This window comes from Vicugna pacos, chromosome 11, assembly GCF_048564905.1.
Source record: "Vicugna pacos chromosome 11, VicPac4, whole genome shotgun sequence".
NCBI lineage: Eukaryota > Metazoa > Chordata > Mammalia > Artiodactyla > Camelidae > Vicugna > Vicugna pacos.
Genome location: NC_132997.1, coordinates 5,438,847 through 5,452,167, shown reverse-complemented (window position 1 = coordinate 5,452,167; position 13,321 = coordinate 5,438,847). Strand labels below are relative to the sequence as shown.

Below are 13,321 nucleotides of genomic sequence, written 5' to 3'. Positions count from 1 at the left end.
CCCACCCAATCCAGAAGTCTCTTCTTTTGCCAGCACCACTGATGACTGGTTTCCAACCTTTGGTCAGTTTCTCACAAAACAGCACCTTCTACAGTGAAGCGGGTGGTTTTTCTTCTGCGCCTCATCCTTACTGGAAACGTAAAGGGAAACCAAAAGGCCTTTTCTCAACCCTTTTCTGATGAAACCCTCCCACCCACAATACTCATATGCTCAAGAGCTTTGGATCCACATGATTTTCTTTCCCTTACGCTAAGTGGCTCAAAAAACTGAGGAATTCTTTCTCCTTTGAGGGTATTAGCACTCAGTTTCTCGGCTTTAATCTGTTTTTGTCTCTCTCTTCAGTGACCCTAGCAGTTGCCACCTCTTACTCCCTTCAGCAGCCTCCCTCCCAACATCTAGTCTAGGAAATAAGCTGTGATGAGGGGCCCGGGGGCCGTCACAGAAGATGCAACTAAGGCAGAGAGAGGCTACATAATTTGCCTAAGAAATCACCTTGAACCACCAACAGAGTGTGTCACGTCCCTCTGTTTAACTCTTATGCTAAGCAAGTTAACTTTTTGTAGATTATGTTTATAAACAGATGAGGTATGAAAATACATACAAGGGCACACATCAACTCTAAGATATTCATTAACTCCACTATTTTGTTTCTATTTATTTTATTTCTATTAAAAAATTAAGAACCCCTGCAGTCAATATAGCAAAATGTTACTGGCTTTTAAATCCAGAATATAGAGGGGTTGTGTCATTACTCATTCTTATATGTATATTCACAAGACAAAATGATTTGAAAGTCTCTCTCCCCGCCCCCTACTCACTATTGGCTCTTACCAGAGCTCCCAGACCACGCATCTAAGAGCCTTTCACTTTACCAACAGCTGAACTCATCAGTTTTCCCCCAGAACTCCCTCTGCAGCTTTCCCTCCTCAGAACACAGCAGGACCATTATTTAACTCATTAATCCACCCAGAAACATGGGCCTTACTCCATCCTACCTTCACAGAAAGCATTGACCCTTTCCTCTTTACCATCTAAACATGCCTTCAATATGTTCACTTTTACCCACTGACCGTCCCACCGCTCAAGTGGAAGCCAACAACACTGCCCACCAGGACTCATGAGTCTCCCAAGTGGCCCCACAGCCACTCTCCCCTACTTGAGACAAATGGGATTGTGTCACTCCCACGCTTTTTGGACTCTTTTCAGACCCACTGTTCTTAGAAGAAACTTCAATTTCTTCACCTGGTGAAGGTCTTTGCCATGAAAATATCAGCTCAGGAAGGGCAGGACACGCCCTCGTTCCTCGGCCCCACCATCTGGCAGAGCATCAGCTTGGGAGGATTGAGTTCTTAGCAAACTAATTCACTTATCCATACAAATCCATGGTACATTAGAAAGATTTTAGATGTTGAGCTCGACTATTCATTTGGGGATTTTGCACTGGCAACCTGCAAGTATATATTCTAATGTTTGTGTCTTCTTAAAACCACACCCAGATTAAAGGAGTATTTGTGGAATGTCTTCGGAGTAAAAGGGACTGTACTTTTACAGATTTTATGTTTTATACTATGAACAACCCGGACAGGGTCACAAATGGAACCGCCTCACAAGTGACAGAAGACAGGTGAGACGCATATAGCAAAAGGTAATATAGATGGTAAGAGCAAAGTTGTTTCTCCAACCCCCGAAAAAATTCCTCCAAGAACTGAAAACTAAGAATTTTGAAAGTAAAATACTATCATATAAAGAAAGAAAATAAATAATCCTCTTCATCAGGGTTTCTAGATCTGACTGCAGAGTTATTAGCAGGCCATACTGAATCCTAGCACAGAAAAATCAGATGGACTAGTGGTAAGTTCCAGGAAAACGGCAGTAATTCCTCCACTTGAAAGAGGACACACACTCACTTGTTGAAGGTGATTGTAAACCACATTCTGCAGAAATTCAGAAGATTCAGGCACCGCTTCTAGATGGTGATGACACGGAAGGATGGCTTGGATGCATGCTTCTAACTGAGTCACCGGCATTCTTACACTGCAGGGGGAAATGGAGGCCGTCAGCCAATAGCACAGATGTTCCTATCATGTATCCCAGGCCGTGCCTCGGGGACTCAGTGTCCTGTAGCTGTCCGTCCCCAGGCGAGGACCCGCAGCGTGGCCCAAGCAAGCAGGAGGGGCACTGTGCTTGAGAAATCCCATCCCCCATGGGGGCAAGAGGGGCTGGTGGGGTTGTGTGAACCTATAAATGCTCATAGAAATACATCTGCATACATTCAAGTGATAAAATTAAAAGTAGCAGGCTATTTAACAAAATTTCAATTGTCAGTGTTAATTTTACCATTCCATTCCGCTTGTCCCCTGCACTCTGAGACAGGCTTAGGCTCTCTCACACCTGCAGCTCTGATGCAATAGTTGTGAATTTATTTTACTTTGCTGCAAGTGTCTTCCCTCCCAGTGTCACTGTGACTGTCGTCTCTTAACACAGTCAGATATCTTCCTGGATCTCTCCCTGAGTTCCTTGCTTCTGCTTCTCAGATCCTGAGATAAAGAACAGGTGAAGGCACATGACTGGAAAAGTCAATGTGGACTTGAACAAATTCCTCAGTGACCCCCTAGGTGAGTGCTGCCCACCCCTTACCTTCGATTCTCAAGGTTCTGCCCAGAGTGACATCTAGACAGGAGAGAGTCCTGGGCCCTATTAAAAGCTGTGTGGTTTGGGTGCAGGGAAAGCAGCAGGAGCTGGTTCCGTAGCCGGTCCCATCCACACCTCTGCTCCTCTCTCCCCTGAGGCCCCGCTGCCAAGCCCCCAGGCTCCCTGAGCTTCTGTCCTTCTCTTCTACTCTACTTCAAGCCCATTTCCTCTTCCTTTATTCCCTGATTATCCCCAGCTGGAGTGATTTTTCTATCATAGAATCTGAAAAAATTTCCTGCAGCTGAAAAAGAGGTGCCAGAGGTCAACGCCCATATGGTGGTTCCTGAAGAGAGCCCCTGGTTAGGGGGCCCTCACCAACACTCACGGGGCATCAGGCATGTTGCAGGGTCGACCACCCCCAATAAGAGTTTGCTGTGACCCCAAGGCACGCACAGCATCCCTGCTCACTAAAATATAGTTGTAGTCCTTTATTAAGAAGCAAAAATAAAAAAATTACTCATGTTTCTTAGTAAAATTATTTATGAGGGAGAAAAAGAAATTGTAATAGAAAGAACAAATTTCACTCCATGTTAGATGTGTTCGTTTGGCTTTAATCCTGTACCTTGTTTTCTAGGCTCAGACTTGATGTTTCTGCACCTTTTGTAAAAGAAAGTTGCCTTTAGCCTGAAATATCCAGGAGGGCCTATTCTCCGGGCTCTGATCTTTAAGAATATTTGCTCTTCTACACTTATGTATAGATGGCAAGTTGTAAAATACTGAATAACCTTTCTTTTTTTTGGAGGTTATACGGGGGCACCATAATTTGACCCACATGGACAGCTGCAGGAACAAAGGATTTCAAGGACAAACAATTCATACAACAAGAAGTTTGCAACAACCAGCCACATCCCCGCCCCTTTTTGGTATAAAAGGAGACTGAATTCTGCCCTGGGGAAGAGAGTTCTACTGAATAACAATATGCCATTTTCTGGGCCTGCCAGCTTTACAAATAAAGTCTCTTTTCCTTACTCCAACATCTCATCTCCCGATTTATTGGCCTGTCATGCAGCAAGCAGAATGAGTTTGGACTTGGTAACAAATTGACTGCCTTAGAGGTAGTATGTCTCCACTGTTTCCTCATTTCCAGTATGTCACAACCTATCAATTTTATATGCTTTTTAACAACACGAACAAAAAACCTATTATAAGGAATTGATTCCACAGAAATAAAATTATTTCTACTCCTTCAAAACTTTTTTCTTTTCTATTTTATTTTGTTTTGCTTATTGAAAAGAAAATAAATTCAAATCATTTTATTTCACGTATTTTTATAGCTAGATATTGTAAATACTACAAAGATATTTAAATTGCAATAAAAATTGTTCATATATTAGTATAAAGATATATACACAATCAATGCAGATTAGGAAAGGAGTAGATATTTACTAAAAATCCACTGCACATCCAGTCTTTTACAAGCATATCCTGGAATATAAGCTCTATTATCCAGGGGCCCCCCACCCCCATTCTCACTGCCGTGTCCCTTAGTAATCAACTACCAAGGCACCAGCATAGAACCATGCGATCGCTATTTTAGGTATAAATGAGGGAATTAGCTCATTCAATTCTAAAACAGAAACCTTAAAATAAATACTGAACTTATTTACAGATAAACAAATTTGGACACAAAAAAGTACAGTTTCTCCCCAAATTCACAAAGATAATAACTGGTAAAGGCAAGATTTGAACTCATCTGCCTTGAATATAAAGCTAAGGTGGTAATCCCCTTCGACTGTGGAGAAACAGCAGCACAACCTGTCACCCTATCTTTGTTCGGATCTGGCTTTAGACAGCCTGAGACAGCACCCCATTCCTATGGAACTCGAGGGCAAACAATAACAATAAGTATTTTATATTCAGTAGTTTCTTAGGTCTCAATTATATAAAGTGTCAGCAGGTCAGCAGAAAACTCTGGGAAATATGAGTGGGTCCAGAGCTTTTTGCTGATAAGAAACTCAATCTATCAGGACAGAGTGACCTTCCCATGAGAGGCCTCATGGACATAAACTAAAGGCAGCTGAGCAATGAAAACTAGCAAGAACATGGAACTCAAGCAAGAAGGATCCCTACCATTCCCTGCCCAGTTGCCTCTTCACCCTTGTGGACAAGATGGCAGAAGGTCCAAGTTCTTGTCCAAGTTACAACATCATGGATTCTCACCCATAAAATATTACGACTCTATTCTGTCTTAAGTCCTTTCCAACTAAAATATGATGACACCAATATCTCAGCAGAATGTCTATGTCTCCACTTTCTCTCTTCTATTAGGAGACTATATCTATGGCTACAAAGCCGAAATTCAATTAAAAACACCATGCACGAAGCCTGGTGAACGTCTGTGTAAGAGACACTGTTCTCACGCTCAGTGAGTGAAAACTCAGAAAAAGTGGTCCTTCTCCCTCTGCAAGTGGGAGGTAGCCTGATTGTGTGTGTGTGTGCGCACACGTGTGTGTGTGTAAATCAAATACAATGTATTCTGGGATGTGCACAGATTTTCTTTATGTTACTATCATTTCATGAGGATGAGCCAACCTTTAAATTAATTTGAATCTAGTATTCTGAGAGAGTCTCAGGCTCTTTTGGTGGAGGATGGGAAAGGGGAAAGGAAAGGAGGAAAGAAGTAAATGAAGCAAAGCTGTAAGAGTACTGCTAGGGAAAGGCAAGTCATTAATTCTGTTCCTACTTGCATCACACACAAATTAGGGACTGGCTTTCCCCCATGTCTTGTCAAGCACTGAGTTGCAGAAGAACAGCCGACAGCCCATTTCTCACTGAGCTTGTGACTGTACGTGGCATCTTATAGACACTAATTATTTAACCTGACCAAACAATCTAGCAGCAGGCTGTAATTCTCCTATTTTGAGAGATAAGAAAACAGGAAGTGAAAGAGGGTATATAGCTTGACCAAAGTCAGAGGACAAGTAAACTAAAGAGGATGAATTCAAACTCAGATCTGAATGCAGAGTCTGATCTTCCCACTCCCAGGGCTGGAAAATCCTTAACACACAGGGTCCCCAGCTCCTCTGCATTGTTCCTGGCACCAAGCATTTCCCATGGTGATATTCTCCAGTTCTCAGACACAGCACTCTGTGCAGCCAATAACCTCCATTCGACCTTGATCATCTACCTGCCATGCCCACCAGGCTTCACCAGGCAGGAAAGCTGGCTTTCAAGTGCATACAAAGCCACCCCTGGTTTATCCTGGACTCTTCAGCAGCTTTTCCAACGTAAAGGCAACCATGAAAGTGCTCACAGTTTGTAAATGAGCCACACTACCTCTCTCCATCTGTCTCCTCACCTATACTACTTTGCTATGACCATTTTGAGAATCTTGGAAACAAATTTTTAAAAACAGAAAAGAAAGGATTCTGTAACAAGTACTTAAAACTTACAATTTTAAATGAGAAGTCACAAAGTGAGTATTTACAAACCGAATCTTCCTTCCTAGGTGTCAGTTTTAACAGTTAAAAAATATAATAGCAAAAAATTCTCACGTAAAAAATTAACAAAATCATCAACAATAATCTGGAATAAACTCAAAAACAATGCCCATGTTGTACATGGAGAAAGTACAGGACTGTACTGAGGGGTAAAGTAAGAGGTGTGAAAGTAGAGACAACAACATTTTGTATGGAGGAAAGCAGTTTTGAAAAAATGTACGTTCTCCTAAAGATAATTCAAAATTACTAAAAAATCCCATGACAACACTTCTTTTTTTTTTAACTTGAAAAATTATATTAGAATTCTTCAGGAATAATAAAGTCATAATACTAGCCAAGAAAATTTGGGATGGTAAAGAGAATCAAAAAAATCGCACTGTCAGATATTAAATAATTTTTTACAATATGTAAGATATAGTGCTAAAGTAAGAAAGTAAGGTTGACAGAAATAAACCATGAGCTCAAAAAGAGACTCTAGTGTACATAAGTATTCTTTACAGGTGGGATTTCAAGTTAAAAAGCAAAGTATGAATTCAATAATTGTCTTGGGACAATCAGAGAATCCCCTGGAAAGAACAAATTCTATTCCAGTCATATTGACCGCAAGAAAAATTACAGAAAGTGATGTGAATATTAGAAAGTACTAATAACAGCGAATATAATTCTTTGCTCATATTAATTCAACTTCTCCTCACTATAACAAGTACCATTATCATCTCCATCTTAGAGATTAAAAAAACCTACAGAAGAAATTTATACCATTATAAGAAAGCATTTCTAAGAATAATATCAAGAATAAAACCCAAAAAGAAGACATTTACTATCTTAAGATTATTTTGGGCCACAACAAAAATGAACCTACTGAACAAAATGAAAGGCAAAAAATTACAAGGAAAAGCTCTCTGATACATCTTGATGAAGACAAGGGGCTAATGTTCATAATATACATAGAGCTGTCACAAAGCAACGAGAAGCTCCCTCACTTAAATGTGTTCAACGGACAAAAGAGATCATTCACTTTTTAAAAGTCAGATGGCTAATGAATGAAAAATGCTCAATACCTCACTGGTCATCAAGTGTAAATTAAAACAATGAAAAAGCACTTTTGCTCATCATATTGGCACATATTTTTAAAAGATATTCTAGCTAGTGTCCATCTTTGAGAGAACAAACTGTGAGCGATCTTTTGGAGGACGACATGTCAATGGATATGTAAACTCTGAAAAACGTGTGTACACACAGGCTGAACTCCACTTTTAGGAATTGTTTCATTTAGAAAAAATCAGTTCAAATAGATGTACTCATCAGAGCATTTACACAGCACTGTTTAAAATGGTGAGAAGAAAAGCTGAAGTGAAATCATATCCAGCGATAGAGAATTGGTTACATAAGTTATTCTACATCTTTTCATTCCCCACAGGAGAAGGAATTTCTAGATTTACTTGAAAGGAGCCTGTGATTTATGAAGTTGTCACATCCAAGGACTAAATTTCCAGAAACTTTAACTAAAGAAATACTCATACAAGATCACAGGAATGTTTGTATAAGAAGGATTCCAGTCAAACACCCTTTCTGACAGTGGAAGATGGAGAAAACTTAAGTGTCTACCATCAAGACAATGATGCGGTAAATCACGGCGAGCTGTGGGCACTTAAGTTCCGGCGTTTCGGCGTGGTCCAAGGCCTTGTCCACAGTACTCTCCCACGAAAGGTGTCCTTACACAAGAGAATAAACCTGCACATCAGGAAAACCCTCTACTCTATCTGAAAGGACTGGGTGAGTCTAGAGGGGGAAGAAGTCAATGATATATACCTGAGTGAATAAACCGAGCTGCAGAAAACATATAGTATGGACTTATTTTTCAATAAAGCATATATACACTCACATATACATAGATTTCTCATATTCGTGATGTATGTGTATATATATATGACATAGGCATAAAGGTCATGAAATACATACTCCACATTGTCAGCAGTTTTTACTCTCTGGAAATAAGGGGAAGGGAATTAGGGGACTTTCGGTACCACCACAGTTCTCTTTTCAGTATTTCAGTTAAGTATACTTGGAGTTTAAAAGTTTATTTAAGTCCAAAGTAAAATGGACGATGCCTCCACAAGACAGAATGCTATACTGGTCATTAAAAATCATGCCAGTGGAGATAGAATATTGTAGCAAAATGTGTAATAAGCCGAATGGAAAATGGAGGTCTCCATACAGTAAACAGGCACACAGTGCTCGCTGGTTTTTATGACAGAGGTAATACACACTGATGAAAAGAACAGAAAATAGATTTTAAAGTGTTAATTATTATCTCTGAGTACTGGGAACAAGATAGACACTTTTGACACTTTTTTCAGACTTTTATATTAAATACACACTATTTTTCACCTGAAAAAAGCATTTTTTGATGTCTAGTACCACACATTGGAAAAAACACACGAGTACTTACAGAAACAAATAACTAGGAGACACCACAGCACCGTCACGCAGTGTAGAAAGGGCAATCCTGAATAACACCACGCAGTTACATAAGGACCCACAAAGTGACAGCACCCCCTGTAACAGGGCGCCCCCCCTTCTATTTGTCAGTTGTGTCTTCAGGGCTGAGGCAATTCTGAGCACGGCCAGTGTCAGTGCTGATGTCTGGATGGATGCCACTGGAGGTGAAGGCACCTGCAAGCCGAGAGGAAGAATAGAAATCATCCTCTGCTTTTTCTGTCTTGTTTCTTTGTTACTTTTAAAGAGAGGCGTAAATAAGATAAACTGAATCTTCCCTACTGAAATTTCAGTAATGAAACCGTTTTTAAACTGTTCACAACTTATATTCTGCCTATGACTGTCTTTTCAACAAAGCATCATATTTATTAAATGTTAATTAACTCAGTTAATTAACTACTTGTTGAAACCAATTAAAGAACATGAAATGCACTACGTGAAAGCACCAAGCCTGCAGTGACTAGCTCAGCTGTCTTCACGTCAGTGCAGTCAAACCCCACCATCCCGTAGCCCTGAGCTTCTGATGCTGGTAAGAGAGCACGCTGCTGCCTCAGATGGAGAGAAACGGTGAAAGCATTTTCTGAAATCTACAGCACTGAAAAAACATAAGTGATAAATCCCAGGCTCCTTTGAGGCTGCCATTTTCCGTTTCTGGCCAACACCCGTCAATGAGCAGAACCACCCCATTCCCGAGTCATGGGACTCACGTGGGCAGAAGTTTTGGAGAAATTTCCAGGTATAGAATGTAAACCAACTATACATAAAACTCTGAAAAAGAAAAGATGCAATACTTTGATTTTGGAAGACACTAAAATATTCTCCTAATCCTTAGTATTTGGAAAAGCTGGGCTTCTACTAAGCCACTTATTTATTTCACAGCCAATGAGCATCTTCCACAAACCCTGTTTCCCTGTGTCTGCTGGGAGCTTCAGGCACATTGATGCTGTCTATCTTATAAGTCACAAGGCAGAGGCGTGTGTCTCACGCCTGCAAATCTCACACAGGCTCAACTCCTAGCCTCACTGTATGAACTTGGCCCCATTTTCTCACGTGTTTATTTGGTATCTGTTCTTCTGTAAGCTGCCTGAAATGCTTCTTGGAACAAGTCAGAAGAATGAGTGGGTAGAGAAATGGACAGAAGGACAGGTGAGAGATGGGCAGACAAACAGAGAGTCTCCAAGAGAAGGGGAGCAATCAAAATTACCTATGCAAAACCCTCTTCTAGTCAGGGAAGGAAACCACCACGGAGAAGTGTGAAGAGGCAGGTAGCTTAGGACTGTTTCCTGGATTCCATGAAAAGTCACACCAAGAGATGAGAGGGTAGAACTATAAATAATAAAAGAAAAAAAGCATGCATGTTTGAAAAATATATCTACATTATGTACTTTCTAAAGAATAGAGTCAAATCAGCAAGGCCCAATAACACAATCCTTGGGTATTTACAGAAGTGAGAATCCCATCTCCAATCCGCAAGGCATCCCTTTGGAGCACTGAGAGTCTACACGGTGTGGTCATAAAGCCGTCACCGCAAAAGCTATGCTATCCTGCACTTACGAGGAAAGAGCAGCTGTACTTGGTCTGCCTACACGCGTCTTTTACAGCCCTCAGCACCTCTACGGGGGAGGGACGCCTAGCGAGCCCCATCTCTGCAGGACAGAAAACAAGTCCAGGAGAGGCTAAGCCGACCCACCAATTCTCCATCTCACAGGACTTGTCACTCCAGACCCGGACTTGAACTCGGACCCACGTTTGTAACCAAAGTACTACCGTATTTTATGTGCTTTTTGTGTGTATAATACATTTGTTTCTGGCATGAAAGGGTATTTAATAAATGATCGGTTGTCTTGTCTATCTCATTAGCTCACAATCTTTATATTTTTGTATTGTACTCTTCCCCTGGAGAAAGGAACGGAAAGAGCGGGGGTCAGAATGAGGTGGGGCTCCATTCTTTATCTGTTACCTCATCTCATCCAAGTCCCCAAACAGGGAGAAAGAGCAAATGTTCTCTTCATCATTTAAAGAGAGGGCTCCAGTGATGGTGACTTACTCAACTCCAAAACCAAGTCTGGGGGAAGGGCACATGTAGCAACGAGAACAGTATCACCTGTAGGAAGGCAAAAAGAGCTCAGGGGATGGCTCAATGGGTCAGCCTGATTTAATTTCAATCGATAAAACAATAACACACTCTAAAAATATTAGCATACAATGGATTTGCTCTTTCTTGACATCTAGCAAGTTTCCACATCTCACATGTAACATTATCATGAACTAGTGAAAGGAAGAGTCCACAGACAAGGAAAATCAATGCCACAGGCAGGCTGAAACACAGGCTGGAGGAAAGGAAGAGAAAGGGCATAGTTAAGAAGAGGGGAAATTCTGGGAAAAAGACATCATCACAAGGACTCTCAAGCATCATCCAGCAATCATATAATCATTCTTTCAAGAGAAAGTTACTTAGGTCCTATTTTGTGCAACATTGTACAGTGGGCGAAGCAAGAGCACAGCGTCCGGTGGCAGCAAGTTGCGGAGCTCCAATACACTTCTGATCCCGGTACCTTGCACACTTGTCCTCAGTATAAAGGCAAAAAATATAGTAAAATAATCCAATGTAAACTCTATGCAATGCTGAAAAAAAATTAAAGAAGACCTAAATACCTGGACAGACACACCACGCACATTCCTGGATCAAATGACAGCATTCTTGGGATGGCAGTGCTCCCCAGAGCGATCCATATATTCAACGTTGACTCGATCACAATCCCAGTGGGTTGCTCTGCAGAAACTATCTGCTGCTACAATTCATATGGGAATTCGAGGATCTCAGTAACCAAACCGTAGTTGAAATAGAAGAACAATTTGAGAGGACTTGTAATTCTCAATTTCAAACCTTACAACTGTATCTCCAGGTGAGATTAGAGGCCATTTTTAAGTTATAATTGTGTTTATCCTTATTTTCTAAATTCTGTACAATGAATATACCTGTTAGAATAAGAAATATAAAAAGTAAGGTATTTTTTAAAACATGCAAACCGATTCATTCATTGGGAAAAAAATATTTTGACTATAAAGAAGAAAACAAATATCTAGTGAAAAAGGACTATTTAAAAACAAGAGTGCATTTACATTTTCCTAAATTGGAACCTGAAAAGCACAGACACATCAAGTTTCTAGGGAGAGTGTTGCAACATATTAATTGTTATTTCCAAAATTCTAATTGAACAATGAAAACTCAAGAAAGGGAAAATCTTGATTGACAGCCAACTGCAAACACATGGAGATCAAAGGCCTAGAAATCATAGTTCCTTTAACTCTGCTACTAACTCAATAGGAGAGGAAATTCCTCACAGAGGGGACAGTGGAATCCCATGCATAAGAAAGGATACACAGTACAAACTGCACTAGAATTGGGGGTGGTTTCCTTAGAAGAATTCTAAAGTTACAACATTGCTGAAAAACTATAAAAACACTGACAGACAGATTAAAACACACAGTCATATATATTATATAGAAAGATATGAAGTCTGCTCCCATGTTGCATAGAAATACGAACATATTTGTTCATTTATGGGCACTGATTACTTTATCCCAGGTAGAATATTTCAACTAAAATAGATAATCAATAATACACTCCTCTTGTCAAGGCTAGTTGATAAGTTACTCTGCTATGTAAGCATAATGTGTCTAAGATAGATTTTAAATTAGTGAAAAAGATTTTTGTATGGTTTCTTGAACCCTTCTCAAAACACCAAGCTTAATTTTAAAATAAATCTGAGCAGTATTTCTATATGATCTTTTCCCTCGTGAAATGAACAACACAGTCTGTTGTCAAAATTCTTTCCTTACAATGATTCACGAGCACCGTATACTCACAAAACTGCTGGACAGCAAGGCACTATCCAGACACTGTGACAAAAGAAATGAAACACAAGGAAGACAGTGACCCTATTCTGCAGGGCTAATAATCTGTTCCAACACTGGGTTTTTATTTGATTGGTTTGATTGGTTAGAAAAATAAAATCACTCAAGTACACTCTTCTTTGAGCATTATGTAAATCATGACTCTTTTTAGTGTCATGAGCAGGAAAGACTTGAGCATGAATTGATTAGATCAACTAGGCACAATCATCACTGGAGCCTGAGTAATAAATAAGTACATGAGACCTAAAATAAACCTACACAGATCTCTACAAGGAAAATGAAGAGGTGAGTTCCCCAATGAGAAAACAAACAATCAAGAAATCAAAAAAGGAAAACTTTTTCATTAACGATTCCAGGCAGTAGTGGAGCATGGTGGTGAAGATCACAAATGCTGGGGACAAACATGAGGGTCTGAAATCCCACAGCACTGGGTAGCTGTGACACTGATATTTCAGTGAAATTTTCTGCACCTCAGTCTCCTATCCATAGACTGTGGACAACCACAGCACCCATCTCCTAGAACGGTCTTAAGAATTAAGTTATTTTTTATATAAAAGTTTAAATAAAATACCTCAGATTTTAAATATTACCCCAAAAGCTCAAGGAACAAAGAAAACAGTGATAAATTGGAGTTCATCAAATGTTAAAAATTTGCTTCAAAGGACACCATCCAGAAAGTGAAAAAACAACAGAGAGGAGAAAATTTTTTCAAATTATTTAACTGATTAAGTATTCAGATAAAATAAAAGAAAAAACTCCTACAACTCAACAAG

The 13,321-nt window shown here is 40.0% G+C and overlaps 1 protein-coding gene and 1 long non-coding RNA gene across 2 annotated transcripts in view; both read right to left on the bottom strand.

Annotated features, from left to right (window-relative positions):
• The window catches only part of LOC140699575 (trafficking protein particle complex subunit 9-like), a 133,737-nt gene that overhangs the window by 100,512 nt on the left and 19,904 nt on the right, over window positions 1-13,321 (bottom strand). The window contains exon 2 of the mRNA XM_072972236.1: window positions 1,908-2,034. Within this exon, the coding sequence (XP_072828337.1) occupies window positions 1,908-2,034 (127 nt within the window). The remainder of the gene's footprint in view (window positions 1-1,907; window positions 2,035-13,321) is intronic.
• Window positions 7,586-11,551, bottom strand: LOC140699582 (uncharacterized). The gene is made up of 5 exons (XR_012077785.1): window positions 11,286-11,551; window positions 10,591-10,734; window positions 9,835-9,956; window positions 8,584-8,807; window positions 7,586-7,846 (listed from the first exon to the last, which is right to left on the bottom strand). It is a non-coding gene; the product is annotated as an uncharacterized lncRNA (long non-coding RNA).